The sequence below is a fragment of the Taudactylus pleione genome, unplaced genomic scaffold (assembly GCF_031769625.1).
Source record: "Taudactylus pleione unplaced genomic scaffold, aTauple2 ptg000427l, whole genome shotgun sequence".
Classification (NCBI taxonomy): domain Eukaryota; kingdom Metazoa; phylum Chordata; class Amphibia; order Anura; family Myobatrachidae; genus Taudactylus; species Taudactylus pleione.
Window position 1 is genome coordinate 336,851 of NW_028284829.1, and position 22,617 is coordinate 359,467.

At 46.8% G+C, this 22,617-nt stretch overlaps 1 protein-coding gene across 1 annotated transcript; it reads right to left on the reverse strand.

Annotated features, from left to right (window-relative positions):
• Window positions 1-284: 284 nt before the first annotated feature.
• LOC148506099 (uncharacterized) lies at window positions 285-22,163 on the reverse strand. The gene is made up of 6 exons (XM_088447271.1): window positions 22,014-22,163; window positions 11,229-11,420; window positions 11,050-11,149; window positions 10,848-10,945; window positions 7,206-7,320; window positions 285-5,452 (listed from the first exon to the last, which is right to left on the reverse strand). The coding sequence occupies exons 1-6, from the start codon at window positions 22,080-22,082 to the stop codon at window positions 3,279-3,281; spliced, it is 2,748 nt and encodes a 915-aa protein (XP_088303397.1). The 5' UTR covers window positions 22,083-22,163; the 3' UTR covers window positions 285-3,278.
• Between the last annotated feature and the right edge of the window lie 454 nt (window positions 22,164-22,617).

The following is a 22,617-nucleotide window of genomic DNA, read 5'->3' on the forward strand; positions in this document are numbered from 1 at the left end:
CATGTTCATGAGTCTCCTTCTGGTATATTGCTGGAAGACTCTAAGCCCATAGCGACCAATAAGATTCTACTTAGCTAGAATCTGGTTGCTATGGGCAACATCTCCACTTCTAAAAACCCGCAATTTATTGAATAAAAATTCCCGTATATTACCAACATCACTCTCCCTGCTCTCCAGACGTTATACAGGCTCTCCCCTTATTACAGGCTCTTTTCCTGCATTCTCTTTTCACTTTTTTACTCTTTTGTTACATGATCTTTAAAAACAAAACGCAAGAGGTCAACTTGTTTGGTAATTACAGAATTTATTACCTGATGTGTGTACTAATCACATAATTACATGGCATACCCATATATGTCCTGTACTGTCACATCAGCTACTTATTCTCTATGCAAAGAAAAAGTATATATAAAATTTCAAATCAAACTGAACCTAAAACAAATTCCATCAGTCACTGTGAAACTACACATGTACACAGTATATGAGCATAACATAGGCTAGCAATGTACCGTAACACGCATAGTGACATATTAAAATATTCTGATATCCAACATATTATATATATCCTAAATGTCACCAGCCCATAGTACATGCCGCCATTTTGGGGAAGTCTTTAGAATTCAGTGATAAAATTCCTCAGTGATGTAATTGGTTCCTAATGAGCGGAGAGGCGGCATTCTCATGGAGGTCACCACAGCGCACAACATGGCGGCCATGACTGACTGTAATTATTAGAGCCATCCTACATGAAATACATCACGGGTGCAGTCACAACGTAGTCACATATATGTGTCTGTATGATGTAAGCCAAAGTTCAGTGTGATGACTTTAGCTGTAAAGATGCTGATTGAAGTTGTTCTCTTGAATGATATTAATGTCAGAATTGCCCTCGTGGTCATGGATGATGTCTGTGTTTTCATGCATCTAGTTTTGCATCTTCCTTAATCTGTATACTGCCGGTGCCTCTATCCACGTCAGAGCTCCAGGAAGTCCTCACAGGCCCAACAACTCATTACTCACACACAACAGATATGGGGATCTCCTGTACAAATCCTTCCTGTCACATGGATATTGTGCAGCTGATGCATTAAATGGTATAAGACAAGATGGACACACATCAGTTCCCTATGTCCTGCGGCCTCTTAGCACCATTTATTATGTCCAAGAAAGAGGCCATCAGATATCATTACAGAGATGTCCTTATCCTCCAGATCCAAGTCCACGGAGAAGGTGAGAGAGGCTCTTATCCGGCTGTTGCCAGGACATGAGGAATCCATGTACAGTAACGCTTCTATCAGGAACACCCAACCAGAGAATGGCTGGAAGCCCAGGGGGTAAGTTACCGACCAGAGCGCGGTTACAGAAATACGCCTGTATACTGGCACAGCGATGACATATTAGCATACCCACATGCCACATTTGGGAAGAAATATAGCTGTCACTGTGCAATAGTCTGCGAGTAAAGATGAAGATGTGCATGGGGGAAAGAGTAACCACTATAACCAAACATCCTGTCTACTATATAGCACCACACTCCTCAATAATGTCACCTTTTACACTTTATTCCAAAAACACTGCTCTCATTCACGCCTCATGTATGTCCTAAAGGACTGTAATTATTACATGCTACATTAGTGTCTGAGTGTTATTACATGTATGTCCCTATAAATGTAATTTCTCCTATTGGTCCTAGTTCAGAGTTAGGAGCATATAAAATTGAGCAACCAAGGAGCAATTTGCTCTTGGAACAAACCACGTAGCAATGCCAGGGGTGCCCATGTAGTTATATGTCTGCATGCAGGGTACACACTGGCTGATGTGCATGTAATGGGCACATACTGGGCAGCCTGGTTCTCACACTGCCATGTAGATTGAGGCTAGGTCACACCCCTTCCCAACCATAAAGCTCTGCTCATGTTTGAATCTGCTCCACCTGCAGTGTCACATGGCTTTGCCCGGGTGCAAACTGCTCCTAAATCTTAATCAGGCCCATAAAGTGCACCTAAAAGGTACAAAAGACGTCACACCTCACCAGCTCTAAGTATGCGTAAAACTTGAGTCCTTTTATACCACTACTTACATCAGGGGTCTTCAACCGAGTGGGCCACATTAAAACATTCAACGAAGCCTGAGGGCCACTAAGCTATACTGTGGTATTTAGACCCTGCCTCCTCCTCACACAATTATGTTCTATAACTGCCTCCCCCTACAATTTTAATTAGGTCCAGAACGGTCCCCCTCCTCCCACAATTATAATTATGCCCCATATCCTTCTCCATTAATGTCAGATAGTTTCCCCCATCCTCAAACAATTATGCCCCATAACTGCCCCCCTCCAGCATAAAGGATCCATTCAAAAATCAGACCTCAGATCTATGGGGGCGGCCATCTTCTTTTCTCCTGCTGCTGTGCCCTATGGCTCCACACTTCTCCTGCTTTGCATTTGTAGTTTCCTTTCCTTTGATTGGTGGATAGCTCCAGCCATCCACAAAGCAATGCTTAGATACACCCACGACAGTAATTGGTGGATGGCCAGCATCATCCACCAATCAGCTATCTAGCAACCAAAACAGTGTACAGACAGTGCACTGCTGTGATGTTACAGCCGGCGGGGCAAGGAGGGGAGTCAGATGACTGGTGGCCGAGACACGGGAGTCATGGTCTAGAAGAGAATGCTGCGGCTGCCCGGCCGCTCTAATCTGATTGTGGCCAGGCAGTATACTCAGCATGACTCCAAGGTGCGTCCCCCTCCACCCCCCCAGTCACTGTAAGCAGCCGCGCACCCTAATGCCTGCCTCTGTGTCTCATTCACAAAATACTGAAGAGACACAACAGGCGAGCAATGGGCAACAGCTCCAAGGGTACCCCAATCGGTGGGCCACGGTGAACGGCGCCACGGGTAGAAGACTCCTGACTTACACCAATATAACAACAAAGTGTAATTATTACTGTGGTATGCAGCGCCCAATAGTCAGTAATCTGCCCTAAATTCCACACAAGAGATCTGTTTCCATCCTATGTTGAGGACATACATACCATGTATGTTGATAGGAATTAAGATTATACATTGTTTATAAATAACGTGAGACTGGAGCATTGAATTGATCTCCATAAGTCAAAGATGTCAAATTAACAATTTTTATAATCTATATATATTAAACTGCACTACTATCAACTGCTTTTACAATATTAAGTCACGGCACCAGCTGCTTTTGTTCTGAGTGATGTTACTGATGCTGAGCAAGACCTGATCTGTGGTCAGAGCACGGAAATGACTGCTAGCCCGTGTGAGTTCCCTGATGTCTGACGAGACTGTGTTTGTGTGTAAACCATCTCCCGCACTTAGAACAAGAAAACGGTTTCTCGCCTGTGTGAGTTCTCTGATGCACAATAAGATGCGTTTTCATTGTAAAACATTTTCCACACTCAAAGCACATAAACGGTTTCACACCTGTGTGAGTTCTCTGATGTCGAATAAGTATTGATTGCTGTATAAACAGTTTCCCACACTCAGAACATGAAAAAGGTTTCTCACCAGTGTGCTTTCTCTGATGCTCAACCAGAGAGGATTTAGTTGTAAACAATTTTCCGCACTCAGAGCACAGAAATGGCCTCTCACCTGTGTGAGTTCTCTGATGTATAAGGAGATGCGATTTGTCGGTAAAACATTTCCCACACTCAGGACATTGGAATAGTTTCTCTCCCGTGTGCGTTCTCTCATGTATGATAAATTGCGCTTTCTTTGTAAAACATTTCCCACACTCAGAGCATGGAAACGGTTTCTCACCCGTGTGCATTCTCTGATGTATGATAAGTTTTGCTTTTTTTGTAAAACATTTCCCACACTCAGGACATGGAAACGGTTTCTCACCCTTGTGCGTTCTCTGATGCATAATAAGTAGCGCTTTCTTTGTAAAACAATTCCCACACTTAGAACACGAAAACTGTTTCTCACCTGTGTGAGTTCTCTGATGTATAAGTTGTCCCTTAGATGTAAAACATTTTCCACACTCAGAGCATGGAAATAGTTTCTCACCTGTGTGAGTTCTCTGATGTATAATAAGCTGCGCTTGGTTTGTACAACATTTCCCACACTCAGAACATGGAAAAGGTTTCTCACTTGTGTGCGTTCTCTGATGTAGAATAAGCTGCGCTTGGTTTGTACAACATTTCCCACACTCAGAACATATAATTGGGTTCTCACTTGTGTGAGTTCCCTGATGTACAAGAAACTGTCTTTTGGTTTTAAAACATTTCCCACACTGAGAACATGGAAAAGGTTTCTCACTTATGTGCGTTCTCTGATGTATAATAAGCTGCGCTTTGTTTGTACAACATTTCCCACACTCAGAACATAGAAGTGGGTTATCACCTGTGTGCATTCTCTGATGTATAAGTAACTGTCTTTTAGTTTTAAAACATTTCCCACATTCAGAACATGGAAAAGGTTTCTCAACTGTGTGAGTTCTCTGATGTATAATAAGTAGCGCTTTCTTTGTAAACCAATTTCCACACTCTGAACACGGAAACTGTTTCTCACCTATGTGAGTTCTCTGATGTACAAGAAACTGTCTTTTGGTTTTAAAACATTTCCCACACTGAGAACATGGAAACTGTTTCTCACCTGTGTGACTTCCCTGATGTTCAAAAAGTTGTCTTTTGGTTTTAAAAAATTTCCCACATTCCGAACATGGATAGAGTATTGCTGTTATGTTACTTTTGTTGTGTTTAAAAAGACTTGCCTGATGTCGGATAAGACTTGATTTGCATGAAAAACATCTCCCACACTCAGGACATGGAAACGGTTTCTCGCCCGTGTGAGTTCTCTTATGTCGAATAAGAATTGATAGCTGTCTAAACTGTTTCCCACACACAGAACATGGGTATGGTTTCTCTCCTGTGTGAATTCTTTGATGTATACGAAGTTGTGATTTGTTGGTAAAACATTTCCCACACTCAGAACACGGAAATGGTTTCTCACCTGTGTGTGTTCTGTGATGCATAAGAAGCTGCGATTTGTTGGTAAAACATTTCTCACACTCAGAACATGGAAAGAGTTTCTCCCCTGTGTGAGATCTCTGATGCTCAAGAAGAGATGACTTAGCTGTGAACCCTTTTCCGCACTCAGAACATGGAAATGGTTTCCTATCTATGCGAGTTCTCTGATGTTTATGAAGAGAAGATTTAGCGTTAAAACATTTTCCACCCTTAGAACAATTAACTATTTTGTCATCGATAAGAGATGTGCTATGTGTAGCAATGTCTATGTTATCAGTGGAACAGGTCTCATGATTAGAGGGATCCGATGATTTATCGGCACTGGAAAGTATTGAATATACATTTAGAATAATAGGGTTTTCTACTGTACTGTCTTGTGAGATGTTATCTTCCATTTTAAAATCTGTAGATGAAAGGAGTTGTACCTCCAGGGTATTCCCGTGTTTGCATCCATCTGGTGGAAGTAAATATAAGGAAATAGACATCTTATTTCATAATTCCCAAAATATTAATATGATTTGTAAAACTAGGAACAGCTCATTACAATTATACAACCACATCAGCAAGCACATTACATACATCACGCCACACTGACACGCAGATTGGGACAGCGCCAGCAGAATGCAGACTGTGGCGAGTATCATTTCAGAAGCAGACACGTTTCCCGGCCAGCACCATAGGATGGGAAGCCTCATCGGCCAGTGGCATTATCCAAGGCAGCGCTGCCCTCACCCACAGACACTGGAGCAGACACGGGCTACATTAGCAGCGAGACCTGGCATGGCACTACACACACAGCCCTGGCATTAGCAGCGAGACCTGGCATGACACTACACACACCCTTGGCATTAGCAGCGAGACTTGGCATGGCATGACACTACACACACCCTTGGCATCAGCAGCGAGACTTGGCATGGTACTACACATACGCTTGGCATTAGCAGTGAGACCTGGCATCACTACACACACACCCTTGGCATTAGCAGCAAGACCTGGCATGGCACTACACACACCCTTGGCATTAGCAGTGAGACCTGGCATGGCATGACACTACACATACACCCTTGGCATTAGCAGTGAGACCTGGCATGGTACTACACATACGCTTGGCATTAGCAGTGAGACCTGGCATCACTACACACACACCCTTGGCATTAGAAGTGAGACCTGGCATGGCACTACACACACACACCCTTGGCATTAGCAGTGAGACCAAGCATGGCACTACACACACACCCTTGGCATTAGCAGCGAGATATGGCATGGCACTACACACACACCCCTTGGACAGATACACAAAGAGTATCAGGACAGAGGAAGAGAATGGAGCAGGACACAGACGGGTAACAGCATGAAGTGGAAGGAAGCACGGGCAGGTGAGGGTACGGGAGCAGGTGTGGGTACAGGGGCAGATGAGGGTACAGGGCAGGTGAGGGTACAGGGGCAGATGAGGGTACAGGGCAGGTGAGGGTACAGGGGCAGATGAGCAGATGAAGAGCAGCAGTAGATTAGAGGGGAGCTATTGGGCAATGATGGCTGTGTGGTGACACCTCCGTGTGTGTGAGAAGGTGGATGTTGGGATGGGCTGTGTGATCTTACAGGGGGGAGAAGAGTCTGGTATTTGCCTTAGTGTTACAGTGTTGATATACGGATAAATGAAGAACATATATATTAATGGATTATCACACAGGGAAGAGAACAGGTGATATAAAGTGTAGCACACAGAGCGGATTACAGGTAATGCCATAGGGGGGAGGATCATGGGTGACACCATGGAGCCTGCTCTGGGTGACATCCCTGGAGATACAGCGGAGGAGACTGGTGGTATCTATTAGCTACCAGCGCACAATGATGTGATGTGAGGAGAGCAGGGGGGTAATAGGGGCAGGTGACGTCTGATAACCCCCTCCCTGGGCAGACAGGATTTGCTCTCATTAGTTTGTGCTGACAGAGGGTGAAGAATAAGAGACAGTTTCCTGTAGTAAGTGTATCACTCACCTGCGCTGATATCTGTAGGGATCTCCTCCTCCCTACAAAGCATAGTCAGACTGACCGGGAGGGAGCAGGGTGACTCCTGCCCCCCCCCCAATCCCCCTCCCCCCCTTCCTTTCATCCAGATGACAGATGAGGGTGTAGAATAAGAAATTGTTTTAGGGACTGAATACACAGAATATAAGACTTTCTTCTGTAGTAAGTGTATCACTCACCTGCGCTGATATCTGTAGGGATCTCCTCCTCCTTACACTGCCGATCACCCCTCACATACGTCTCTTCCTCCTCCTCCTCTTCTAATTCTACTTTAATAGCAGTCAGGACGTCAGTCTAATAATCCCAGACACAACAAATATATCATAAAGATAATAATCCCAGACACAATAAATATATCATAAAACTAATAATCCCAGACACAACAAATATATCATAAAGATAATAATCCCAGACACAACAAATATATCATCAAACTAATAATCCCAGACACAACAAATATATCATAAAGCTAATAATCCCAGACACAACAAATATATCATAAAGCTAATAATCCTAGACACAACAAATATATCATAAAGATAATAATCCCAGACACAAATATATCATAAATCTAATTATCCCAGACACAAGAAATATATCATAGAGCTAATAATCCCAGACACAAATATATCATAAAGCTAATAATCCTAGTCACAAATATATCATAAAGCTAATAATCCCATACACAATAAATATATCATAGAGCTAATAATCCCAGACACAAGAAATATATCATAGAGCTAATAATCCCAGACACAAATATATCATAAAGCTAATAATCCTAGTCACAAATATATCATAAAGCTAATAATCCCATACACAATAAATATATCATAGAGCTAATAATCCCAGACACAACAAATATATCATAAAAATAATAATCCCAGACACAACAAATATATCATAAAACTAATAATCGCAGACACAACAAATATATCATAAAGATAATAATCCCACATACAAATATATCATAAAGCTAATAATCCTAGTCACAAATATATCATAAAGATAATAATCCTAGTCACAACAAATATATCATATAGCTAATAATCCCAGACACAAATATATCATAAAGATAATTATCCCAGACACAACATATATATCATATAGCTAATTATCCCAGACACAACAAATATATCATAAAGATAATCCCAGACACAAATATATCATAAAGATAATAATCCCAGACACAACAAATATATAATAAAACTAATAATCGCAGACACAACAAATATATCATAAAGATAATAATCCCACATACAAATATATCATAAAGCTAATAATCCCAGACACAAATATATCATAAAGATAATTATCCCAGACACAACATATATATCATATAGCTAATTATCCCAGACACAACAAATATATCATAAAGATAATCCCAGACACAAATATATCATAAAGATAATAATCCCAGACACAACAAATATATCATAAAGCTAATAATCCCAGACACAACAAATATATCATAAAGATAATAATCCCATACCACGGCATAGTAACAATCAGCATAGCTCCCTATTGTGTATAATGACAGAAGTAGGTGTGATACACAAGCAGATATAATAATAATTAGCATTTTCTCCTGATCACAAAACAAACCAGCAACGGGTTACACCAAGTACACAGTATAGATAGAGGTCAGAGAGCGCTCACAGTGTGACATGTCCTAGTTACATAGGAGGGAGAGGTGGTCACGTTTATGGAGTGAACTGATTGGCCAAATAACAAAAGGAAACATAATAAACAATAACGTATATATTAACTAAAAAATATATATACATATATGTATGCATATATACACACACAAAATGATGCACTGTACAATAACAGCTAGTTATTAATACACATACAGTACTGTGCAAAAGGTTTAGGCAGGTGTGGAAAAAATGCTGCAAAGTAAGAATAGTTTCACAAATAGGAGCGTTTATAGTTTATTTTTCTCAATTACCTGGAGAGCGGAACAATAATGAGTGTTTGCAGGCAACAGTGACGCATGGTGGAGGTTCCCTGAGAGTTGCATTTCAGCCAATGGATTTGGGGATTTGGTCAGGAATGAGGCAGATACTGCAGTAAGTATTTTGGAGTAAGTAGACAGCGAGTGTCACCGGAGTGTTAGACTCCACCGTATCTCCATAAGACAGTGGTGGCAGGCTCAGCCGCAAGGGATATGGGCACACCACATGGCCATCAGGTAATGTCTAGGGCTCGGCTGTATTGTGCCAACTGCACTCCAGGGCAGAGGGATGTGATGGCTATGTACTGGCTGTGACAGCTCCAGGACAGGGGGCCTGACGAGCAGCATGGGCAGGGATTCATGCAGCCGGAGCAGGGTGTGTTGTTCCCCCTACCTGAGGCTGGAGAGCAGGCTGTGGTTAGGTGAGGTCGGTGCTGTAAGAGACAGTCACCGTGCAGGGAGCACTGCAGAAGAGCAGCACAGGTGGAGGGAGATGTTGTTCCCCTTACCTGAGGCTGGAGAGCAGGCTGTGGTTAGGCGAGGTCGGTGCTGTAAGAGACAGTCACCGTGCAGGGAGCACTGCAGAAGGGCAGCACAGGTGGAAGGAGATGTTGTTCCCCCTACCTGAGGCAGGAGAGCAGCCTGTGGTTAGGTGAGGTCGGTGCTGTAAGAGACAGTTACCGTGCAGGGAGCACTGCAGAAGGCCTGCACAGGTGGAGGGAGATGTTGTTCCCCCTACCTGAGGCTGGAGAGCAGGCTGTGGTTAGGTGAGGTCGGTGCTGTAAGAGACAGTCACCGTGCAGGGAGCACTGCAGAAGGGCAGCACAGGTGGAGGGAGATGTTGTTCCCCCTACATGAGGCTGGAGAGCAGGCTGTGGTTAGGTGAGGTCAGTGCTGTAAGAGACAGTCACCGTGCAGGGAGCACTGCAGAAGGGCAGCACAGGTGGAGGGAGATGTTGTTCCCCCTACCTGAGGCTGGAGAGCAGGCTGTGGTTAGGTGAGGTCGGTGCTGTAAGAGACACTCAACTTGCAGAGAACACTGAAGAAGAGCAGCACAGGTGGAGGGAGATGTTGTTCCCCCTACCTGAGGCTGCAGAGCAGACTGGTAGCAGTGAGGAGTGTAGGGGAGAGGGAGCAGTGAACGGCCTGAAGATAGTACATCGGCAACAATTTCCATGGGGAAAGACAGTGGTAGTGAGTTGGAGCTCAAGTGTCCAGGGTCCCTCCAAGGAGTGTAAGGGCCTCCAGGGCTAGTAGCAAGTGGTAGTGAGGCACATAGGATGAGAAGACCTGACTCGGGCGCTCGGAGAGTGGGAAGTCTGGAGAAGGAGCAGATTCAGAGATGGTTTTCTCAATGGCATGTCCACTGCACGGAGGGGCAACCAGTGCTCAAGGTAGGCAAATTCCGTGCTGTGCAATAACCAGACAAATGCCCAGGTGGACACGGAGCACAAGCCTTTTTCATGTTTTAAACCATTGTAACAGACCAGAAAGCCATTTGTTCCAGCTAATTGTACACTAGGCGGGTATTACTTTCTAAATTTCTATTCAGAACACTGAGCAAAAAAAACAGGACGGTGACTTGCAGTAACACGTGGTTAATAATAGATTGCTGCATGCATGGAAACCTGCCATGTTACCAAAAGCCGAGGCTGTTCCATTCTGCTCACAGATTTTCCGATATATCCACTCTAAGACATGTTACACTATAAAAACTCTCTTTTTGAATTAAAATACCATAATTAATAATATACGAATTAATAAACTAAAATATTACGGTGTAAGATCCACGCAGCTTTTTTACAGATCATATAATAAAAAGTCACTTTGGTAATTGGAGAGACCCTAAAATCCCCCCTACCTGATCCTCCTGTGTGGTCCTGTGATTTCCCTCTGTACCATCCTGTGACTGACGATGGCGGAGATCTCTGTCTGGGGGGTTTCTGCTGCTGGGTCCATCTGTAGGAGACACATGGTGACTGAGTACATTGTAAATAATGAGTGTGCCTTGGTGACCCCCAAATTCGCTCCCCCGTTTACAGTAAATGAAAGTCCCCACTTACCCAGTGATGAGAGGAGCCAGTGATTCTCCATCCTCACATCCTCATACAGATCTTGGTGACCTTCAGAATTCTCCGGCTCCTCCTGACACTTTATGGGAACCTGACACACACAGTGACACAGTCATCACCCAGACACATCCCCTGGTGTTACTGTATAACCTCCCATTCCCAGCAGTCACCTCTCCTGTCACCAGCCGGATGATCTTGTTGGTGAGTTCCAGGATCTTCTGGTCATTGTCTCTCTCATGTATCAGGAAGTGAGGTGGAGGCACCGTGATGGAGCTCAGGGTCCTGCTTAGTCCTCCTGACACATGGGGATGGCTCCTGGGTGTCTCACACTCTCCAGATCTCTGTATCAGTGCTGTGTAATCCTGTGTATTGGGAAAGAGAGCAATACAAGGGGTCACCTCTCCCGACATCTCCATAGGGCCCATCGTTCTGAGTCCTCTATCTACAGCCAGCACCCACAGGTCTATCATCTGCTTTCATCAAATTAATGGGAACAGCGAGATGACTTTATAGAGGAGCTTGTAGTAGACAGAGGACTGAGAACGGGAGACCTACAGAAGATAGTATGAGAGGTAAGTACTTAATATAGTCTACCAGACAGTACACATAGGAAACCGTTACAGGTAGGACAGGGGATGTATGTACATAATAACAAGAGATATGGTAAGAACTTACCTTTGTTATCTCTGTTTCTACGAAGTCCATAGGGTCCACAGGGTTGACCTTGGGGGTTATAGCTGGAACAGGATCCATGGGCACCACACAGTTAAGCTTTTAGCTCCCAGGATGCACTTGGGTCCTCCTCTATACCCCGCCCCCGAGCCACAGGCACCCCAGTTGGTAAGCAGCCTAGGCCGGAGGAGAATATGGAACAGAGAGAAGGAAGACTGGAACACACAAGAAACCATACTCACAGCAATAGGAGACGGAAAACCGGTGACCAGCCACACAGCCCATTTGAAGCCAGGTGCGTCAGGGCGGGCGCCCTGTGGACCCTATGGACTTCGTAGAAACAGAGATAACAAAGGTAAGTTCTTACCATATCTCTTGTTTTCTACTTCAGGGTCCATAGGGGGTCCACAGGGTTGACCTTGGGGATGTCCCAAAGCAGTACAACTAAGGGCGGGGACGCTCCTGTGCTGAAAGGAGTACCCGGCGCCCAAAGGATGCATCCTGAGAGGCAAAGGTGTCAAACGCATAGAACCTCAAAAACGTCTGAATTGAAGACCAAGTGGCCGCCCTACACAGCTGAACAGCAGAAGCGCCACGTCTAGCAGCCCAAGAGGGACCCACAGAACGAGTGGAATGAGCCTTAACAGAGGCTGGCACAGGTAAGCCCTCCTGTGCATAAGCCTCACAAATAACGGAACGAAGCCAACGGGCTAACGTTTGTTTGTTGGCAGGCCAACCCCTCTTGTGAAAACCAAAGAGGATAAACAAGGAATCAGACTTCCTAACCGAAGCCGTCCGGTCTACATAAATTCTAAGCGCCCGGACCACATCTAAGGAAGTCTCACCAGCTGAAAGATCAGGGGACTGAAAAGCTGGCACAACAAGTTCCTGATTAATATGGAACTTCGAGACCACTTTGGGCAAAAACTCAGGACGAGTGCGGAGCACCGCTCTGTCCTGGTGAAAAATTAGGAAAGGAGGGCGACAGGAAAGCGCCCCCAATTCAGACACCCTCCTGGCCGAAGCAATTGCCAGGAGAAAAACCGTCTTAAATGTCAGCCACTTGAGCTCCACCGCCTCAAGAGGCTCAAACGGAGGACCCTGCAGGACCCGTAGCACCACCGCCAAGTCCCAAGGAGCCACCGGAGGCACAAAGGGAGGCTGGATCCTGATAACACCTTGGAAAAAGGTGTGAACGTCTGGTAGTATTGCAATCCGCCGTTGAAACCACACGGACAAGGCGGACACATGAACCTTCAGAGATGCAAGGCGTAAGCCGAGATCCAATCCTGACTGAAGAAATTCCAAGATCCTAGAAACTCGGAACACCTGAGGATCATAAAGTCTGGACTCACACCACTGAAAGTAAGTGTGCCACACTCTGTGATAAATCCGTGCTGAAGCAGGCTTGCGTGCCCTGAGCATCGTACCAATAACCGAACTGGAGAAGCCCCGAGACCTCAAGACGGCTGTCTCAAGAGCCACGCCGTCAAAGACAGCCGACCCAGATCCGGGTAAAGGCAGGGCCCCTGAGACAACAGGTCCCGACGTTGAGGAAGAAGGTACGGAACGTCGATGGAGAGGCTCCTCAGATCGGAGTACCAAGGACGTCTGGGCCAGGCCGGAGCTACCAGCACGAGCATGCCGCCGTCCTGCTTGAATTTCCGCAGAACCCGAGGAAGCAGGGATATCGGAGGAAACAGATACGCCAGGTGAAACGTCCATGTCAGCGACAGCGCGTCCACCAGACTTGCACCTGCGTCTCTTGTCCTTGACCCGTAAACGGGCAACTTGTGATTGTGACGGGAGGCCATCAAGTCCAGCTCCGGCAGTCCCCACCTGTCCACGAGTAGCTGAAACACCTCTGGGTGAAGCGACCATTCCCCGGGATGCACGTCGTGACGGCTGAGGAAGTCCGCCTCCCAATTGAGGACTCCGGGGATGAAGACCGCCGAGATCACTGGAATGTGACCCTCCGCCCAAGACAGGATACGAGACACCTCCGACATCGCTGCCTGACTGCGAGTTCCGCCTTGGTGATTGATATACGCCACCGTGGTGGCGTTGTCGGACTGCACCTGTACCGCCCTTCCGTGAAGAGCGGGGCCGGACGACTGCAGGGCCTTGTATACTGCCCGCAGTTCCAGGATGTTGATGGGGAGAAGTGCTTCTTCCGCTGACCAACGACCCTGAAGCGACAAAGAGCCGGTCACTGCCCCCCAACCCCGGAGACTGGCATCCGTCGTGAGCAGGACCCAGTCCGGGACCCAAAATGGGCGCCCCTCGACCAGATGAGCTGTCTGAAGCCACCAAGCCAAAGATAGCCGAACGTCCGGAGACAACACCAGCACCTGAGAGCGGATCCGGTGAGGTAACCCGTTCCATTCTGATAGAATCAGCCCCTGCAGGGGCCGGGAATGGAACTGGGCAAATTCCACCATGTCGAATGTCGACACCATGGACCCCAGAACTCTCATAGCCGAATGGACCGACAGGCGGCAACGGCTCAGGCAACTGCGTATCCGCAGCTGTAGTGAGGCGACCTTCTCCGGAGTCAGGAAGATCCTTTGCTGACGCGAATCCAGCAGGGCTCCCAAATGAACCATCCGCTGTGATGGAATCAGGGAGGACTTTTTCCAATTTATCAACCACCCGTGTGCTTGCAGGCAAGCGATCGTCAGGTGGAGATGTTGAAGCAGTACCTCCGGGGAGCTCGCCAGCAACAGGAGGTCGTCCAGGTACGGCAGCAGCCGTACATTCTGGTTCCGAAGATGTGCGGCCATGACCGCCATAATCTTCGTGAACACCCTCGGTGCCGTGGAGAGACCAAAGGGTAGCGCCCGGAACTGATAGTGGTGTTGAAGGATAGCGAACCTCAGATACCGCTGGTGTGAAGATGCTATCGGAACATGGAGGTAGGCGTCCTGGATGTCCAGGGACACCATGTAATCCCCCGGTTCCATCGCCAGAATGATGGAACGTAACGTTTCCATCCTGAACTTGGGAACTCTGAGGAATTTGTTCAGAGACTTCAAGTTGAGGATAGGGCGATGAGAACCATTGGGTTTCTGCACCAGAAACAGAGACGAATAATACCCCGTCCCTCGTTGTGATAGAGGAATGGGAACAATGACCCCTGCTTTCAGCAAGGACTCTATAGCCTCCTGAACCTGTAACGCCTTGGTCTTGTCCTGAGAAGGACTTGTGCAGAAAAACTGGTGGGGTGGTCTGTGCCGAAAAGACAGGGCGTACCCCTGGGAGACCACTTCTCGAACCCAGGCATCCGTGGTGGTATTGTGCCAGCACTGGGCAAATAGAAGAAGTCGGCCTCCCACTCTGAGGTCCCCCAGAGGGAGGCCCGTCCCATCAGGCCGCAGGTTTATCTTCCTGCTTGGAAGAAGGGCGCCGAGCACTCCAGGCTTGCTTCTTGGGTTTAGAGGCCGTCTTACTCGCAGACTGTCTCGGGAAGGACTGACCTTTCGCCTTACCCTGAACCCGAAAGGAACGAAAAGCCGAACTCCGAACCTTAGCAGGCAGTGCCGCCGAAGGGAGGAAGGCCGACTTGGATTTAGCCAGGGTGTCCACTATTTTGTCCAAGTCCGGACCAAATAGTAATTCCCCATTGAAAGGTAAGGCCTCCAGACCTTTCTTTGAATCAGAGTCCGCTCTCCAGGACCGCAACCATAAGGATCGGCGGGCAGACACCGCTGCAGCCGATACCCGCGAGGTCAGCAGACTAGCATCTAAAGAAGCTTCTCCAATGTAAGAAGCGGCGTCCCTCATTTGTCCCAACAACGCCCGCTGGACATCCGGAGCGTCGTCCGGGAAGGTATCTTCCAATGCATTGGCCCACCCCTCAATGGCCTTGGCCACCCAGGAAATGGCCATGGACGGTCGGGCCACCGCCCCGGAGAGGGAGTAAATAGACTTTAAGCAAGTCTCAACTTTCCTGTCCGTGGGATCCTTCAGCGAGGATATCGACGGTAATGGTAAGGTGGCGCCCCGAGTTAAACGGGTGACATGGGAATCCACCGCCGGTGGAGTTTCCCATTTTTTACAATGTGCCTCAGGGAAGGGGTAATTAGAAGCCAACCGCTTCTGAGGAAGGAATCTCTTACTGGGCGCCTGCCAAGCTACCGCCATATGATCCGTCAACTGATCAGACAGGGGAAACACCGCAGAAGCCACCTTAGTTTTTTTGAAACTAGGAAACTTCGACCTAGGAACCGGTGCCTCATCCTCTATAAGAAGAATAGCTCGCACCGCCCTAACTAGTGCTCGCACATTAATGGACGACTTGGTATCCATTTCCTGGACCGAGGCGTCCGAGTCAGTGTCATCAGGGACCTCCCCATCATCTGAGGAACCCTCTGAGTCCGATACCTGAGCAGCCCGTGCCATGAGTGGGCGTTTAGAAATCCTAGAAGGCATGTCAGTCTGCAACATTGACTGAAAAGCCGAGGAAGCGGCCGCCAAATTTTGCACGGAGTTGGAGAGCACATCCACCCATGGTGGAGGCGTCGCCATAGGGGCCTGAAAAGGTACCACAGGCTGCTGCGGCACAGGGGAAGCCTGTATATACATAGGCAACCCCCCAAAGGGACCAACTGATTGAGACCCAGGAGGACTCCGCAATAACTGCGGGACACCCGGGGAATGGGGGATGGTCGGCTGGGGCACCGCCCTAGTAGGGAGAGCAGTCGGGACCGACAGACGGTCCGCAATAGACACCAGCACTTGAGAAAACATCGCCCACGGTGGTTCCTGCGCCAGAGAAGGTCTGGATGGGCCAGGAGCCACCTGGCATCGACTACACAGGCCATCCTGTGACAAATCCTCCCTATCTACTCCTGCAGAACAGCGTCCGCAGGAGGCCAACACCGGAGCCACTGAGCGCTCAACCTCCTCGTCTGACATGACAGAATATATTATATATCTGGCACCAGGGTAGAAGTAAAACGCACTCACCGGTGTGCTGAACAACAGCCCACAATATGGCACTGAGTAGCACACAACTGTATGTGACGGACCTCACAAATACGTGATCTATATAAGTGAGGTCAGTAGAAACGCCCCTCCCCCACACACCTGCAGGGCTTGTAGGAGAAGTAAAGGGATAGGTATAAGCTGACAGTAAGCGGAAAATAAGCACAGACAGGCAGCACTAGCAAAAAGTCACATACCATGCAGGAAGATATACTCACTGCACCTTTACACTACAATCAACCTGCCCAGATTCAGTGTCTGGGAGGGCTATAGTGCTGTGTACGCTGTCCTTAATCAGGGGAGAGGTACACAGGGGGACCGGTCCGCGTGCTCCCTGAGATCTGCGCTGCCACTGGGAAAATGGCCGCTGGAGACCTCAGAGAAGGAGTGGCCGAGGAATCTGCAGCTCAGCGACGCCAGACTGCGTGCTGAAAGGCGCGCTGAGCTGAGGGGAGGAGCCGCTGACAGGGAAGGCTTCCTCCCCTGGCTGGCCATTAACCCCAGGGATGCTGGCTTCCCGCTTGCCGGTTATCCCTGGTGGTCTAGTGGTCCCACGGGTTATGGGGGGGGCCCGCCGCCACTGCCAGCAGCCTCCGGTCTGTCCCCCGGACCGGAGGCTAAAGGACTGCATTTAAGGCATTCCGCGCGCCGCCGCTAGCCAGCGACGCGCGGCTTACCTGAATCCCCGGCGACTCCGGCAGCAGTCCTGGGAGGTAGACAGAGTCCGGCTAGTACGGACTCTGCCCTCCCGCCGCGATCCCCAGATCAGTACTGGCGTCGCAGCGCCAGTCGGGGATCAGAGCGGCAGCGTGGGCGTCTGTACAGACAGCCCTTCGCTGCCGTCTGTAGTAAAAATAGATTAAAAATAAATAAAATTTAACTTAAAATAAAAGCTTTTGGGGGCTGCTCCTGCAGCCCCCCTGCGCGGTGACCGACTCCGGCCGGGCACCAGCTTACACTGGGGTGCCTGTGGCTCGGGGGCGGGGTATAGAGGAGGACCCAAGTGCATCCTGGGAGCTAAAAGCTTAACTGTGTGGTGCCCATGGATCCTGTTCCAGCTATAACCCCCAAGGTCAACCCTGTGGACCCCCTATGGACCCTGAAGTAGAAAAGCCTTTATTCTCTATGTTATACATTTAGAGAAAGGCCAGGGAAGAGGCACCGATTGAATTGTAAAAATTACTTACACCTAAATATAGAGAGAAATCTGTTAATGCCAGTGTCATGAATGTATTAGTGACATAAAAAAAAACGTACAGTCAGCAATGACATATATCCCAACTCCTGTGACTGATGACGTTTATCTCACAGCGTCTACCTGCAGTTTGTCTACAGCTGCGCAGATGAGAAGATGGAGGATGGGCAGAACTGACGCCACCATGTGACCAGAGAGGAGAGGATCATGGGAAAAACTATCATTGTGTAGTCAGTACACAACTCTGGGTACAGTATTATAGTGAGGGCACAGAACTGTACACATGGGACCTATTGTTATAACATATAAACAAGAACAAAACAAATTTCTATTAAACTGAGCGATATTTAGATTATCAGTGTGACAACGTTATAGATGCCCTCATGTTAAAGGTAACCAGGTAAGAATGCTGTCACTGTGATATTCCCATAAGCCCTCACCTCCCCAGTCATGTCCCTGTATTATTACTAGTGATAATAATGATGTCACTGTGACACTCCCATAAGCCCTCACCTCCCCAGTCATGTCCCTGTATTATTACTAGTGATAAGAATGATGTCACTGTGACACTCCCATAAGCCCTCACCTCCCCAGTCATGTCCCTGTATTATTACTAGTGATAAGAATGATGTCACTGTGACACTCCCATAAGCCCTCACCTCCCCAGTCATGTCCCTGTATTATTACTAGTGATAAGAATGATGTCACTGTGACACTCCCATAAGACCTCACCTCCCCAGTCATGTCCCTGTATTATTACTAGTGATAAGAATGATGTCACTGTGACACTCCCATAAGCCCTCACCCCCCCAGTCATGTCCCTGTATTATTACTAGCGATAAGTATGATGTCACTGTGACACTCCCATATGACCTCACCTCCCCAGTCATGTCCCTGTATTATTACTAGCGATAAGAATGATGTCACTGTGACACTCCCATAAGCCCTCACCTCCCCAGTCATGTCCCTGTATTATTACTAGTGATAAGAATGATGTCACTGTGACACTCCCATAAGCCCTCACCTCCCCAGTCATGTCCCTGTATTATTACTAGTGATAAGAATGATGTCACTGTGACACTCCCATAAGCCCTCACCTCCCCAGTCATGTCCCTGTATTATTACTAGCGATAAGAATGATGTCACTGTGACACTCCCATAAGCCCTCACCTCCCCAGTCATGTCCCTGTATTATTACTAGTGATAAGAATGATGTCACTGTGACACTCCCATAAGCCCTCACCTCCCCAGTCATGTCCCTGTATTATTACTAGTGATAAGAATGATGTCACTGTGACACTCCCATAAGCCCTCACCTCCCCAGTCATGTCCCTGTATTATTACTAGTGATAAGAATGATGTCACTGTGACACTCCCATAAGCCCTCACCTCCCCAGTCATGTCCCTGTATTATTACTAGTGATAAGAATGATGTCACTGTGACACTCCCATAAGCCCTCACCTCCCCAGTCATGTCCCTGTATTATTACTAGCGATAAGTATGATGTCACTGTGACACTCCCATAAGTCCTCACCTCCCCAGTCATGTCCCTTAATTATTACTAGTGATAAGAATGATGTCACTGTGACACTCCCATAAGCCCTCACCTCCCCAGTCATGTCCCTGTATTATTACTAGTGATAAGAATGTCACTGTGACACTCCCATAAGCCCTCACCTCCCCAGTCATGTCCCTGTATTATTACTAGTGATAAGAATGATGTCACTGTGACATTCCCATAAGACCTCACCTCCCCAGTCATGTCCCTGTATTATTACTAGCGATAAGAATGATGTCACTGTGACACTCCCATAAGACCTCACCTCCCCAGTCATGTCCCTGTATTATTACTAGTGATAAGAATGATGTCACTGTGACACTCCCATAAGACCTCACCTCCCCAGTCATGTCCCTGTATTATTACTAGTGATAAGAATGATGTCACTGTGACACTCCCATAAGCCCTCACCTCCCCAGTCATGTCCCGGTATTATTACTAGTGATAAGTATGATGTCACTGTGACACTCCCATAAGACCTCACCTCCCCAGTCATGTCCCTGTATTATTACTAGTGATAAGAATGATGTCACTGTGACACTCCCATAAGCCCTCACCCCCCCAGTCATGTCCCTGTATTATTACTAGCGATAAGTATGATGTCACTGTGACACTCCCATATGACCTCACCTCCCCAGTCATGTCCCTGTATTATTACTAGCGATAAGAATGATGTCACTGTGACACTCCCATAAGCCCTCACCTCCCCAGTCATGTCCCTGTATTATTACTAGTGATAAGAATGATGTCACTGTGACACTCCCATAAGCCCTCACCTCCCCAGTCATGTCCCTGTATTATTACTAGTGATAAGAATGATGTCACTGTGACACTCCCATAAGCCCTCACCTCCCCAGTCATGTCCCTGTATTATTACTAGCGATAAGAATGATGTCACTGTGACACTCCCATAAGCCCTCACCTCCCCAGTCATGTCCCTGTATTATTACTAGTGATAAGAATGATGTCACTGTGACACTCCCATAAGCCCTCACCTCCCCAGTCATGTCCCTGTATTATTACTAGTGATAAGAATGATGTCACTGTGACACTCCCATAAGCCCTCACCTCCCCAGTCATGTCCCTGTATTATTACTAGTGATAAGAATGATGTCACTGTGACACTCCCATAAGCCCTCACCTCCCCAGTCATGTCCCTGTATTATTACTAGTGATAAGAATGATGTCACTGTGACACTCCCATAAGCCCTCACCTCCCCAGTCATGTCCCTGTATTATTACTAGCGATAAGTATGATGTCACTGTGACACTCCCATAAGTCCTCACCTCCCCAGTCATGTCCCTTAATTATTACTAGTGATAAGAATGATGTCACTGTGACACTCCCATAAGCCCTCACCTCCCCAGTCATGTCCCTGTATTATTACTAGTGATAAGAATGTCACTGTGACACTCCCATAAGCCCTCACCTCCCCAGTCATGTCCCTGTATTATTACTAGTGATAATAATGATGTCACTGTGACACTCCCATAAGCCCTCACCTCCCCAGTCATGTCCCTGTATTATTACTAGCGATAAGAATGATGTCACTGTGACACTCCCATAAGCCCTCACCTCCCCAGTCATGTCCCTGTATTATTACTAGCGATAAGAATGATGTCACTGTGACACTCCCATAAGCCCTCACCTCCCCAGTCATGTCCCTGTATTATTACTAGTGATAAGAATGTCACTGTGACACTCCCATAAGCCCTCACCTCCCCAGTCATGTCCCTGTATTATTACTAGCGATAAGTATGATGTCACTGTGACACTCTCATAAGCCCTCACCTCCCCAGTCATGTCCCTGTATTATTACTAGTGATAAGTATGATGTCACTAGTGATAAGAATGATGTCACTGTGACACTCCCATAAGACCTCACCTCCCCAGTCATGTCCCTGTATTAATACTAGCGATAAGAATGATGTCACTGTGACATTCCCATAAGCCCTCACCTCCCCAGTCATGTCCCTGTATGATTACTAGCGATAAGAATGATGTCACTGTGACACTCCCATAAGCCCTCACCTTCCCAGTCATGTCCCTGTATTATTACTAGTGATAAGAATGATGTCACTGTGACATCCCCATAAGCCCTCACCTTCCCAGTCATGTCCCTGTATTATTACTAGTGATAAGAATGATGTCACTGTGACATCCCCATAAGACCTCACCTCCCCAGTCATGTCCCTGTATTATTACTAGCGATAAGAATGATGTCACTGTGACACTCCCATAATCCCTCACCTCCCCAGTCATATCCCTGTATTATTACTAGTGATAAGAATGATGTCACTGTGACACTCCCATAAGACCTCACCTCCCCAGTCATGTCCCTGTATTATTACTAGTGATAAGAATGATGTCACTGTGACACTCCCATAAGCCCTCACCTTCCCAGTCATGTCCCTGTATTATTACTAGTGATAAGAATGATGTCACTGTGACACTCCCATAAGTCCTCACCTCCCCAGTCATGTCCCGGTATTATTACTACCGATAAGAATGATGTCACTGTGACACTCCCATAAGTCCTCACCTCCCCAGTCAGCACGTAGATGATCTCCAGGGTGAGATGTAATATCCTGTCACTCTTGTCTTTGTCCATCCTCAGTGAATCAGTGATTTATACAGAATGGGTTTCCCTTTCTCTTGAGGTCTAATAAAAGATTCTATGGCTTCTCATAGCTCAATTGTCTAAGAATAAATATAAAAAAATGAATCATCAATACAGAGTAAATTTCTTTATTATATATCACTATACAATAATGTTTATGTGATATATAATAATATCACAAAAACAGTGTGTGCTGGGAAGTTATTCTTCATTATATATCACAGTACAGACCCCCTCCCCCATACATAATAATATCACATGCTGGGAGCTTAATATTCATTATATATCACAGTACAGACACTATTATAATATAACATACACAGTGTATAAGCTGGGAGATTATTCCTCATTATATATCACTATAGAGACCCTCCCCTATATAATAATATGACATACATAGTGTATGTGCTGGGAGATTATACCTCATTATATATCACTATACAAACCCCTCCCTTATATACTAATATCACATACATGGGCAGATTCAATTAAAACCCCACAGCTAATTGCGCACCAGGCCAATTCA

What these genes read in the sequence shown, in the direction of transcription:
- LOC148506099 (XM_088447271.1), bottom strand. Translation starts at nt 22,082, where the DNA reads ATGGACAAAGACAAGAGTGACAGGATATTACATCTCACCCTGGAGATC. An exon ending in CTGGCTCCTCTCATCACTGG is followed by an intron (nt 10,946 to 11,049) that starts GTAAGTGGGGAC and finishes TGTCTCCTACAG; the next exon opens with ATGGACCCAGCAGCAGAAAC. An exon ending in CCCTACAGATATCAGCGCAG is followed by an intron (nt 5,453 to 7,205) that starts GTGAGTGATACA and finishes TACTTCCACCAG; the next exon opens with ATGGATGCAAACACGGGAAT.